The sequence below is a fragment of the Salvia hispanica genome, chromosome 5 (assembly GCF_029641045.1).
Source record: "Salvia hispanica isolate PSC_SH4W2 chromosome 5, Shi_PSC_v1, whole genome shotgun sequence".
NCBI classification, from domain to species: domain Eukaryota; kingdom Viridiplantae; phylum Streptophyta; class Magnoliopsida; order Lamiales; family Lamiaceae; genus Salvia; species Salvia hispanica.
This window is the reverse complement of record NC_142696.1, coordinates 5346374-5358970: the sequence shown is the minus strand read 5'-3', so window position 1 is coordinate 5358970 and position 12597 is coordinate 5346374. Positions and strand designations below refer to the sequence as shown.

The 12597-nt window shown below is 38.7% G+C and overlaps 2 protein-coding genes across 4 annotated transcripts; one reads left to right on the top strand and one right to left on the bottom strand.

Annotated features, from left to right (window-relative positions):
• Positions 1–817: 817 nt before the first annotated feature.
• Positions 818–4140, top strand: LOC125189229 (putative glycosyltransferase At3g07620). The gene is made up of 6 exons (XM_048086520.2): positions 818–1004; positions 1086–1167; positions 1870–2634; positions 2713–2843; positions 2914–3262; positions 3365–4140. The coding sequence occupies exons 3-6, from the start codon at positions 1927–1929 to the stop codon at positions 4022–4024; spliced, it is 1848 nt and encodes a 615-aa protein (XP_047942477.1). The 5' UTR covers positions 818–1004; positions 1086–1167; positions 1870–1926; the 3' UTR covers positions 4025–4140.
• Positions 4141–5106: 966 nt separating this feature from the next.
• LOC125188946 (RAF-like serine/threonine-protein kinase 20) lies at positions 5107–12395 on the bottom strand. Of its 3 annotated transcripts, none has more exons than XM_048086062.2 (10): positions 12097–12395; positions 8545–11431; positions 8385–8456; positions 7921–8073; positions 7491–7654; positions 7161–7308; positions 6848–6970; positions 6376–6463; positions 5538–5726; positions 5107–5363 (listed from the first exon to the last, which is right to left on the bottom strand). In XM_048086062.2, exons 2-9 carry the CDS (start codon positions 11341–11343, stop codon positions 5545–5547), a joined length of 3729 nt encoding a protein of 1242 aa, XP_047942019.1. In that variant the 5' UTR covers positions 11344–11431; positions 12097–12395; the 3' UTR covers positions 5107–5363; positions 5538–5544. The 3 variants fall into 3 exon arrangements, with proteins under 3 accessions (XP_047942019.1, XP_047942018.1, XP_047942017.1); XM_048086061.2 differs by having other exon boundaries at positions 5107–5359; XM_048086060.2 differs by lacking the exon at positions 5107–5363 and having other exon boundaries at positions 5395–5726.
• Positions 12396–12597: the final 202 nt, after the last annotated feature.

Below are 12597 nucleotides of genomic sequence, written 5' to 3'. Positions count from 1 at the left end.
TCATCGAAGAATTGTGGGCAAATAGAAACCGCGCCCACCGCCCTTGAATTTTTTTTTCTTTGAATTTTTTTTTTGATTTTTTATTTCCATTCGTGTACTTTTTTTTTTTTTAATTTTCTTCGTTGTAATGTGTACCCGTGTTTAATACAACGAACTTTATTACTATTTATTTGATTTATCTTTATAAATTAAATAAGCTAGCTTTATTATATATAAAAATAAAACAATTAAATTAGTGATGATGTAAAAATGAAATGTTGAGTTAGGGAGAAATAAGGGAGAAATAAGGGAGAAACCATTGTAGGGGTTGGCTAAAAACTGGGGATAAAATGTGATGCTGATGTGGCGCTGATGTGGCAGGAGTTAGGGAGAAATAAGGGAGAAATAAGGGAACTCCATTGGGAGTGCTCTAATTAGATAATGGTGACTCATATTCTATTTTTTTGTAAATAGATATATAAAAAAAGGTGCATTATTTGATAGCAACATCACAATAAAAAATGTTTTTATTTATAGGAGTATATGATTTTCTATAGATTTAGTGGCATTTTGTTTAGAAAGGGACACCTTAGCAAGAAATGTACTAGTAGTAATAATCAGTAAAATTAACAGATTCGAAACAGGGAAATACAGGCTTACACACCAATAAAAATTTAGTTATTTATTTAATTCCTTATGTGTACGCATTGTTATTAATTAGGGCTAAAACAGCAATAAAAATTGAATCCTGGTATTATTCTTGAATTGATGGAGAAAAAAGGTAAAACTGGTAAGGTAGAAATTCCCACTAAAGCACAAACGCCACTCTTTTCTGCAATAATAAAATGCAAGAGGGAGTTTTTATTTTTCATATCAGTATTTTTTTAACAGACAAAAATTCTTAATTCTTCAAATTCCATTACTGCACATGCATTTGTGTAGAGCTTTGAACTGAGATTAATAAAGAATTGTTTTATTAATTCTTCCGCAATTAATGCTGTTGAATGAAAACCACTGAGTTCAAGGTTGAATCATTTCTTATTTTCACTTCCCTTTTAGCCAACTTTTTCTGTTCATGATTTTCTTTTTCCATGGCGGCCATTCAGAATTCAACACTAAAACTGCAGCATTGTTTGTACCTCAGCTCGAATTCTTGAATCTTGATGTTCTGTAACCTTTGTTTTATGAGTAAGCCTCTTTTTCTTTCTTTATTTTTTTTCTTCTGCAAGCTTAGTGTTCTGTTAAATATGAATTCTTTTTCAATTTAAATTTTCTTGAAGAAGTTGTTCTTTTCTTCTGCAAGCTTAGTGTTTTTGTTGTAAAATAATTCTTTTTTTATTTCGGAAATTTCTTGAATTTGCTGTTATCTTTTTTAAAATTTGGGAATTTCTTGAATTTGTTGTTCCTTTTTTAATTACTCTGTTTGTTAGAGGAGAGGTAGATGGTTTCCTAGTAGGAAACATGGATTTTGTGTGTTTGGTATCTGAATTTATGTTAGACCACCAAATTAATAACTGCAATTGTTTGCCCATTTTTTCATTTTTTTGGGGTCTTGGTTGTTGATCTTATTGTTCATTTGAACAATTAATTTCATGTGTTTGCTTTGATTTCTGCTTCCTACTCATCAAAATCCAATCTTGTTTTCCACTAGGTTAGCTTAACTGCAATTCTTTCTTTATTTCGCTCTTCTTTAGTTCAATAGCTTTGTTGTTTGAGTACAGAATCTCAAATTGTATATCGGTGGATATAAAATTATCTTCAAAAGTAGAATGCTTTAGTTATGAAATAGCATATGCTTGAACTATCTACAAAGAAGCTTATAATGTCATTTATTTTCTTAGTTTACTATGCAACTAGAATGAAACAAATGGCTTAAACCCAATTTCGCAGATTCAGCAGCAGAACTCGACTGCTCCAGTTGTTGGTTGTTTCAGCAACGTCGTTGTGATGGAAACTCGAAGGCTGCTGTGGTTTATGGCTTTTGCCTTTTCACTGGTTTTATTGGTTCAGTACATTGAACTCCCATATGGCTATGTTATATCATCTCTATTGTCAACTGGCAAAGCCGGAGTAGCATCAGCAGACAGTTTCTCGGCTAATGGGACGGGGGATCCAGTTAATCGGACAGTTTCTGGTGGTCCGGATGCTTCTAGCGCGTCTCAGAATGTAACAGAGGTGGTGGGTGAGCAAAAGAAGCCAGAGACGAGGAAGCGCTCTGGTGAAGCTTTTGGTGGTGATGAGCGTGTAGTTGAGCGCTCGTCTGGAGATTTTCTGGAGATGAACCTCTCCAACAAGAGTTTGTCTGCAGAAACAGGTAGTAATCAGCACAAACACGAGCTGCCAATTTCGAGTGACACTTCTGCGAGAAACTCATCAGTAGATAGCCTTCAAGGCGCAGATGCAGTTCCTCCGTCCATCAAAGATGAAGACAGAACTCCCCGGGTTTCTAGTCCACTCTATTCACCCTCCAATGCCTCGTCTCCAGTAAGAGAGAGGCCTAGTTTGACACACAGTCAGCTTTCAACTGAAGTCAGCAATTCAGCCATCAGAAGGGCTCCTAAGTCGACAAGGATCAAGGGAGCGCCCACTGTGGTCGTGCCAATATCTAAGATGAATGATCTTCTGAGCCAGAGCCGTGTTTTGTATCATTCTATGGTTTGTGTGGATTTAACTGGAATTTATGGCGTATATTGGATAATTGCTGCTTCTTACTAGTGGTTTTTCCCATTGTAGAAAGCTAGGTGGCCTTCAAAAGCAGACGATGAATTGCTGAATGCGAAGAGACTGATTGAGAGCGCAGACTCTGTGGCGAAGAACCCTCGTGTCGATGTTAGCATCTACAGAAACTTCTCTGCATTTGCAAGGTAAAACAAAGCAAGTTAGTTGCATGTGATTGATCTTCAATGACAATGCTGATCTGATCCTTGTATGCAGGAGCTACGAATTGATGGAAAAAACTCTAAAGATTTACATATACAGCGAAGGAGAAAGGCCCATTTTCCATGAACCCGAGCTCAACGGGATATATGCTTCCGAAGGATGGTTCATGAAGCAGCTGCAAGAAAACAAGCATTTTGTCACCAAGAACGGCGACAAAGCCCATCTCTATTACTTGCCCTTCAGCTCACACGTGCTGCAGGAGGTTCTCTATGTGCCTGACTCCCACAGTCGCAAGAACTTGGTCCGTTACCTGAGTAGCTACCTCAAGAACATCACGACCACACACCGTTTCTGGGACAGAACCAACGGGGCTGACCATTTCCTCGTTGCCTGCCATGATTGGGTACATCTTCTGATCTCAATAGTCTTTACGCTATGTAGTCGAATCGTTTCTCCAATTATTGTACATGACTCCCTAAAATTGTCTTCTATTGTTTTTGCTCAGGCACCTGCAGAGACGGGGCGGATTATGAACAACTGCATCAGAGCTCTATGCAACGCGAACGCCAAGGGAGGGTTCCAGTTCGGAAAGGACATATCCCTACCTGAAACGTACGTACGAGATGCCACGAGCCCTCTCAAGAGCCTCGGAGGGAAACCACCCTCCCAACGCCACATCCTAGCCTTCTTTGCAGGGAAAATGCACGGCTATCTCCGCCCCATTTTGCTCGACCACTGGGAGAACAAGGACCCCGACATGAAGATCTCCGGCAAGCTGCAGAAGGGGAAGGATCAGACCTACATCCAATACATGAAGAGCAGCAAATACTGCATCAGCGCCAAGGGATACGAGCCCTACACCCCCCGTGTTGTTGAGGCCATCTTTTACGAGTGCGTGCCAGTGATCTTATCAGACAACTACATCCCCCCGTTCTTCGAGACGCTCAACTGGGAGTCCTTCGCGGTGTTTATACTCGAGAAGGACATTCCCAACTTGAAGAAGATCCTTGCATCCATCCCAGAAAAGAGGTATGCTGAGATGCAGCAAAGGGTGAGGTTGGTGCAGAAGCATTTTCTTTGGCATGATAAGCCTGTAAAGTTTGATGTTTTTCATATGATACTACACTCATTGTGGTATACTAGGGTTGTGAACATAGGTGCTTAGGTCTAGGTTTAGACGCACGAGGCCCCGGGTGAAGAGATGTACATATACATAGCATGTTCTACAAATTTCATTTCATGCTTCCTTCTTGATTTCTTGAATAAGTTTCTATTACCCCAGTTTTTTAGTCGAAGAATCTAACTGTTATATACTTCCTCCGTCTCATTATAAGCGACCTATTTGATTGGGGCATGCCAAATCCGCTAGATTTCGGCCGCTGGGGCATCATATCTCAATACTTAGAACTCATGCCCACACCAAGTGACTCCTATTATGAGCTCAATTTTTGTAGTTTGGATTTTTGTTTTTCGTATTTTTTATGTATCTATGAAATTTCAATTTTTCGGTTCGGATCAGTTTTTGCAGTTCAAATTTCAATATTTCATGTTCAGTTTTTTGTTTTTTGGATAAATTCATTTCTATTCAATTTCGCAAAATTTCAATTTTTCAGTTCAGCTTGGGCAAAAAAACTGAACTAGAAACAAAGTACTCACCACTAATGGTAATCTTGTTGAGATTTATTTTTGAAGTTACAAATTTACAATCCTAATCCTATAAAATCCACATTTTATAAATTTGGCAGGCTATTCAGATTCATCTATGAACTTTAAACCCGTATTAACATTGACATCACTCAGACCCCTAGGTGTGATGGAAGGATGACCGGAAATTTTTGGGTATCCAAACCCGATAAACCCAAAATCCCATACGCAATATCCGACCTTGTTTCTGAATAGGATACCTGGATATCCGATTTGGGTATCCAATCCCGAATTTTTTTAAAATGACAGTGGGTGTTGGCAGTAGATACGGCGAGCACTGCTTGCTTGGGCATCGGACAAGGCGGCAGCAGTGTGAGAGGCAGGGTGGGCGACGGCCTTGGAGAGGGCATCGGCAACATGAGAAGCAGATACAGTGAACTTGAGAGAGAGCCGAGAGTAGCGTTGTATCTAATTGTGTTTTGGTTTTGGGTTGGGGGTACCCTAACCCCAACTCCCTTAAGGTTTTTAAATTAAATTAATAATTTGTAAAATTTAAATTAATTTTCAGGTAAAAGGAAAATACTCGATACCCGAAAATCTACACATCCTAATACCCAATAGTTAAAATTAATTTTTGAGTATCTGGTGTACATTACCTAATTCTTCGGGTTTCAGAGGTACAGATACCCAATATCGATTTGGGGAGCCCTACTGAAGAGCGCGAGGCAGATGCCGCTAATGAGGCAAATCTTGAGTTCCAGTGTGGAAAGACCAGAGGGTATCACGTGATCGGCATCAATATCCACGTGACACCTGCTGTTGTGATTGTAAAGCTATTTCGTTGTCATTTATTGCCCTGTCTTGTCTTTCAGTAATCAGTTGAAAATCAAATGAGAAAACCCACACCAAGGAAAATAAATGAACTTTGTTCATAGTACAGGAGTAATATATAATGTTCTATAAACTCGGTATATGTATATGTTGATCAACGTGCTATATTGTGTACAATTGAGTCAACTAATTAAAGAACATACCTAAACCCTATGAAGCTGCCGCCTTCCGTGGCTGGGCTGCAGCCGACATTACACGCAAGCGGCTAGCGATCTCAGTAAATGATGGCCTCATCACTGGATTCGGAGCCCAACACTGTTCCATCAGTAGTTTCCATTCTGAATCGCAATAGCTTGGAATTGTCGGCCTCAGTGTGTTGTTCACAATGCCTCCTGCATATGGAATACAAGTTTTAAACGTATGCAAAATACTAAAAAACCTCTACTGCATTTTGCCTTTGGCTAATAGCCCATAAAGAGGATGCATGATTTAGCTACTATGTGACAAATTTCATAAAGCCCGCTGAATTCTTGAGAATTTGTGCAAGAAAATTACAGGTGAAATAAGCAGAAACTTTTCATATTGGAAGATCAAGTCAAGAGCCATAGCAAGATGACACCAGAAGAAGATAAAAATATAATTTTAACTCACCCTAAAATCTAAAATCTGGTTAATGGAATACAAGATCTTTATCACTCATTTAGTCTTGTAATCAAATGCAGCAGTTACAAGACAATATTAAGCCCTCGACACTGGAAATCAAAGTTATTGGCAAGTAAGTGATCCATAAGAGAGTTTTTGGATGGCTTTCAAAATCCATCCTACTCTTTTCCTAAAACACAGCACAGGCACATTTTGCAATTTCCTCATGATATTTTCCAAGAAGTCATTCTCAATTTCGCAAAATAAATATTCCATACATTTATAGGTACCAAGCTGAATTCCCATGCATGTACACAGCGATTTAAGTTATTTCATGACAGCCATGAATTGCTTCATACCACAACCACAAAAGACTGTATATGAGCTTGCGTAACAAACCTATGATAGCACCGTAATGCATGTTTGCATAAGGTTCCTCTCCAGTGAGTATCTCCCACAAGACAATACCAAATGAAAAGACATCAACCTGCCACGCAAACAACAAAATCCAGAAATTATTAGGCCTAATAGCACATAAAATTTTGAGATGCTATGGATCAAATATTATAAATATACTCATATAGTACTTAATTGCTCTCTGTACTTTGCAGAGAATTTTAGAATAGTTAAAAAGTGTTGGTTTTGTAGGTATAAGGCTATAAGCCTATGAAACTAGCTTATGTAATTCAATGCCAATGAACTAGCTTATGCAGAAAAGTTCCTCTTAACAGAGGGATGTTTCTAAACCCGAACCGAACGACAAAATATTATAAAAGCATATGGAGTCTCTGAATATCATAAATGACTTTCTAGATTTGCTATGCTATGAGGTCTGATTTGTGGAGGTAAATCTGTAGATTACAGGTGTTACCTTCTCAGATACTTTACTGCTGCTACCATTTAGTAGCTCCGGAGCCATCCAAGGCAGAGTTCCCCTAACTCCACCAGAAACCAACGTATTCCGCTTTATCTTTGATAGACCAAAATCAGCCACCTGATAAATTACATAACAATATCAGAATACTGATTGGTGAGTCAGTGACATCAAATACTGATGACGATGAATGGTAGAGAATATTCCAAAAGTGTAACTCTGGAAACATAATTCTTAATGAGGAATGATGAAAACTAGCAAAGATATCAATAATCTAGGCAAAAGAAGAATAGGTTCCCATGTAGATGACCTTGCATATTGGTCTTGAAGGATCTTTCAAGTTGACAAGCAAATTGTCACACTTCAGATCAAAGTGCACTATATTCTTTGAGTGCAAATATTCCATCCCAAAAGCTGCATCCATGGCAATTATAAGTCGTTTCCGGCGATCAAGGTGTCTGAAAAGGTATTTAATAAACATTGATTGAATGAAAGCTATCGCAAAAGTGGAATGAATACATATTTCCACATTAATATTTTGATGCCGATGCTTTAAGTCAAGATAATAATATAAACATAGAATGAGTAATAGGCTCCTGATTGACTTGAATAGTTGCAACAGCTCAGTTGAAAGTAATACCTATCTTTACGAAGTAAAACATGTCGCAATGATCCATCAACCATAAATTCTGCTACAGTAGCCAATGTACCCCCTGGTCCATCTTGTACAACACCATAAAATGCTACCACATTCGGGTGGTGAAGCTTTGAAAGAATATCTGCTTCCCTCCAAAATTCATTGGTCTGAAAGTGTTGAGTTATTTAATAACAATGCCAGCAAGGCCTAATATACATTTGTGATAAAAATAACTTAAATAGAAATTATAGAACAGTTCAAGAGAAACAACATTGCTGCCGATCTCTTCAGTTTGCTTACTATCAATTTTAACGATAGGTCAAATTTCAAAACATGCAAAACAAAAATCTTAATAAATAATGTTTCAGACCTTAAAGAATATGTTGAAAGGACAAAAATAATTTTTTTGTGACAGGAACTTTAAATCATGTACCAGTCGCTCTTGCTCTGATTGTCTTCCTGTGAAGCAGCTTTTCTTTATGCGCTTGATTGCTACATCTGAACCCCTCCATTTTCCATGATATACAGTTCCAAATGTGCCAGAACCAAGTTCCCTCAGTTCTTCTAGATCTGCATCTTGTATAATCTGCAAATCATCCATCACATAGTTACAGATTCATAATTAGTGTGATTACAGACAACTTAGCCAAAAAGTTACACTAATATTCAACAAATTCATTATTCTTTATTCCAATTAAAACGAAGATAAGAAATTGTAAATTAGCAAATATTCAATGTTGAATACTTTAACAGATACCACAGCACATCACTTTTAACAATATATAGAATACAAAATTGTTTTGCAAGATAGCAATAGCATGGGATTGCAACCAATTTAACTTACCATTTCATGCTGTGGTTTGAAGAATGGTTATAGGGGCAATAATTAAGACTAACCTGCAATGAGTTGATGTCAAAATCTTCCAAGGACGGTTCTAGAGGAGGCAAGTCAATATGTTCAATCCCATCCTGAAATATTAATAAAGTTACAAAAAGTTCCATTAGAGCAGTATTGAGCATAAAATAATTAATTCTGCATATTCATCAGAAAAGGTACCTCATAGTTTGAATCTGGAATTCTCATATTATCCGTCAAATCACTATACTGAACGCCCTCATTGACTTTCGCTTGTGGTGCATCATAATTAGAATGATGATCCATAGAGTGAGGTTGGTCTCCAAGCGGTGAATTTTTCTGATCATGTTTGCCATAATTCTCCTGGAATTCTTGGTGACTAGGAGGAATTCCATCTCTCGTAAGAGGCACAAAGTCATATGCCAAAGGTGCATCTACAACCTTTGTATTTGCATAGGAATGTATAACATGGTCTTGATCAATAAGAGAGACATCCCTTCTCAAAAACTCATCCCCTGCCAGCCTCTGGAAGAAGGACCAGTGCTGTGGTTCATGGTTTTCCATATTCACACTCAAACCAGCTCCATCTTTAGGTAGAGGACCAATATCAGATGAGTTATCAGAAAGAATAGCTTTTGAAAATATATCGGAAAGAAGATTACGAGGGAACCGATCATTGATATCAATAAGTATGTCTCCTTGCTCAGTTCTGGGTATAGCAGCCTTGGATTCTGTGTGAGCTCCTGTGGTTCTCGGAAGTTGAGAATGCTCATGAGCATCATCAGGAATGGCCTGACATCCGACCCCATCAACCCAATGAGCTGTAGGATCTTCAGAATGTTTTGTTGAACCCTCGTGGCTCTCAGCGGGAAGCTTCAAACCAACTTCCACCTCTGTCGGGTCTTGATTTACATGCAAGGAGTCTTTAACATCAAGTGCCTCTACCATTTGAGTTCTATGATGCTCGCTATCAAAGGTTTCAGGCTCGGCAGGATAAGTAGAAATAGATTGCTCGGCAGGAATATCTACATTTCCATTTTGCAATTTTTCAGAAAATCCCGAAACCAAATCCTGCTGGGCACTATCAGTATGAGAGTGATTAATAAGAAATTGGGAACCCCGAGAATCATCAGATTTTGATATTCTGTTAAGTGGGCCACCCTGCTCTCGAGGAATTCGTTCAGAATAATAGACCCTTTGAGGAGGAATAGAAGACTCAGATTGGCCCAGAGCAGTAGGATCAGATTCTGAATTAACAGATTCAGGAGCTGGATCATTACCAGATGCATTATGCTCATTTCCACTGGATTTAGATAGTTGGGATGTTTTAACATCAAAAGGTTTAGAGGCAGAAACGGGTTCTGGGGTTCTCCCTTCAATCATTTTTGAAGATAAGTCTTTGTTCAGTTTAGGGATCACAACTGTTGAGTCCTCATCTGGAAAATTAACTTCTCTGCCACCATTACTCCTACTTTCCGGTTGAACTGAACCATCAACTCTCAGTTTTGCCTCCTTTTCTTGTATCTGTGTGCCTTGTGTGTCTGAGGAACCTGGGGGCCTCCCTTCAAGGCCTTTATGTTGAGAAACAGCCCCATAAGAAGATTGAGTCACAGCACTTCCTGAAGGGGCATGATAAGGCGGATACAGATTATAGTCAAACTGGGGAGGTTGATGCTTGTCTTCATGATGGCGCACGATCTGACCATGACCTAAGTGTGCAATTTCTGAAACATTGGAGGAATTTGGTAGAATGGATTTAGAAGATTCACCAACTGTTGATGGGACAACAAAGCCAGCCATATCTGAGGTATTTATCTGAACATCACTAGAATCCTTACTTTTTTCCCTTTCGACATTAAGAGTGTCCAATTTATTTAAATTGTTTCCAGATGAGCTTGCTAACCCACGAAAGGTAGAGGTTTTCCTAGACACAATGTCCATGCTATTGACAGCAACTACATATTTAAACTCAGAATCACCATCAGCGTTGGCTAGACTGAAATGAGCATCTTCCAAATCTTCAAGAGAGAATAGAAACATCCGAAGCTTTCTTGATTCTTCTCTTCCACCGAGTAAATTGCACTCTTCCATCATGTTCAGCAGATCCTCATCACTAGATACAGAGACTAAAGCATCAAGATCCTCCCCAGGGAGCTGATACTTTATGGTGTGTGTCTCATCATAAATTGCAGTTGTTTTCAACCATAAGTTCCGCCATGTAATATCCTTGCTGATCCGGATAATGCGTGTTTCACCACCAACATATCTGAGCTTTCCATCACTGGGGCGAGGCAGTATTTTACCACCAAAACTGCAGAGAACTTTAAGCTTCTGTGATGAACTATCAGAAGCCTCGGACGAGACATAAAGCATGCCCTGATTGTTGTAATCTGAATAGACATGTCTTGCTTGCACAGAGCCATGGTTGCCTCTGTTTCCATATAAAGACACATTCCTCTGCTCAATTTCTGAAGAAGTTTTTACCATTGAAGAAACCATGGGTATATCAGAGCCACTTCCGGATCCAGTATGACTAATGCCTTTCAGGTCCAAGTAACCAGGCACATAACTGGGATCCCCATATACATTTGGAATAAATGGAATCTTAGGATTCACCCGGTCACGCATAAATTCGAGAGAGAACTCCTCACCGGTCTGTATAGAGAAGTTACGTACAGGTTTAGGTTCTGAAAATTGGTTCTCTGGGTATTGCAAACTGGGATTTTCATGACCTGAAGCACCTGTCCCGTGAACTAGTGATACAGGGCCATGATCTTCATTTCCATGTTCTGGTGGATAATGCATGATATTATGATTTTTCAATGGCTCCATATTAAAATTGCTGTATTTCTCCTCTTTTAAATATAAACCCAATGGTGACACCAGGTGACACCACGGCTCTGTGAATAACTTGTGATAGGCACACAGAAGCACAGCAATCCTCACAGCTATGGAAATAATTCGTTTGAATGCAAGTTGGGGGGCACGCAGAAGATACATAAGCCCAATATCCTAGGAAATTCTCTTACTCAACACATGATGTAAGAGCACCACCATCATCAACGAGAACCTTGAACCACCAAACAAACTGGCAACAGAAAGAAACATCGCATATTAATGTTGAATCACGCTTCATATTTTCTAGACTTAAAAAAACATTATAGCTCAACACGTGGAAGGGGTTTTTTAGCTGCACAACTACAAATTACGAAATATAAGATTTTGCTTCAAAAGAAACTAGATATCACACTTCTTCCCAGCTAAGTCGAGATGATGGGATTAACAAACCATTCGGATATTGCTTATTGCTCACCCTTTCACGGAACTGAACAGAAAGTTAAAGCATCAGTAAAATTTGATCATATGTACAGCAGATTTATATTATATCAAATGGCATATCTTAGGAAATAAGCAGCTGGTAAATTATAAATAAAAGTAAAAAAGAAACGACGGAGGGTGAGCAGCTAGCAATCTCCTAAAATCTTTCAAGTGAGGAATACCACCAACCATTTCAAATTCCATCAACCCTACCCCATGCAAAGTTCAACTAAAATATCACTAAATTCTAGTCCTGGAGCGAGAAATTACTGTCCGTGTTATATAGAACACACTCCCACGCATTATAAATCAATAATTGCTTCGCAGTAAGAACCCTAACATTAGAAAAAACTGGCGACACAAACCAATGAAATAGAGTGTGTAAAAGGAGAGCAGAATCGGTAGAATGAACAACTAAATGAGTAAGTTGTGTACCCCAATGCAGTATGCGAAGTAGAGCTGTTGACAAAATCCGCCATTGTTGCTACTCCATTTGCACAGGCAAGCGATGAACCAAAGTGCAGAAATGAGGTAGTGAGATCGGAGTAGAATTTATCTCATACTCTACTCTATTTTAATAGAGTAAAATAATGCGATTGAATTAATGAAAGTTTCAAAAGCACGTTTATTTGGTTGACTCTACTTAAAATAATTGGACAATTGCCGCGCCATGCCTTTGCCCATCAATCCACAATCCACAATCCACATTTCGATGTAGTATTCAATTTTTTCTCCATTTTTGTCGCCTACGGAATAATACTGATATCCCTTTATAAGTCGAAATAATACTTACTTTTATCTCTCTATTTCCTACCTCATTATCTTTTCATTTAATACTCCGTAGCCGAAAAATGCACCAGATGGGGATCGAACCCTGGCTGACGCTATGAAAGAGGAGTGTAATACCACTAGGCTATCGAGAACTTTTGGGGGTAT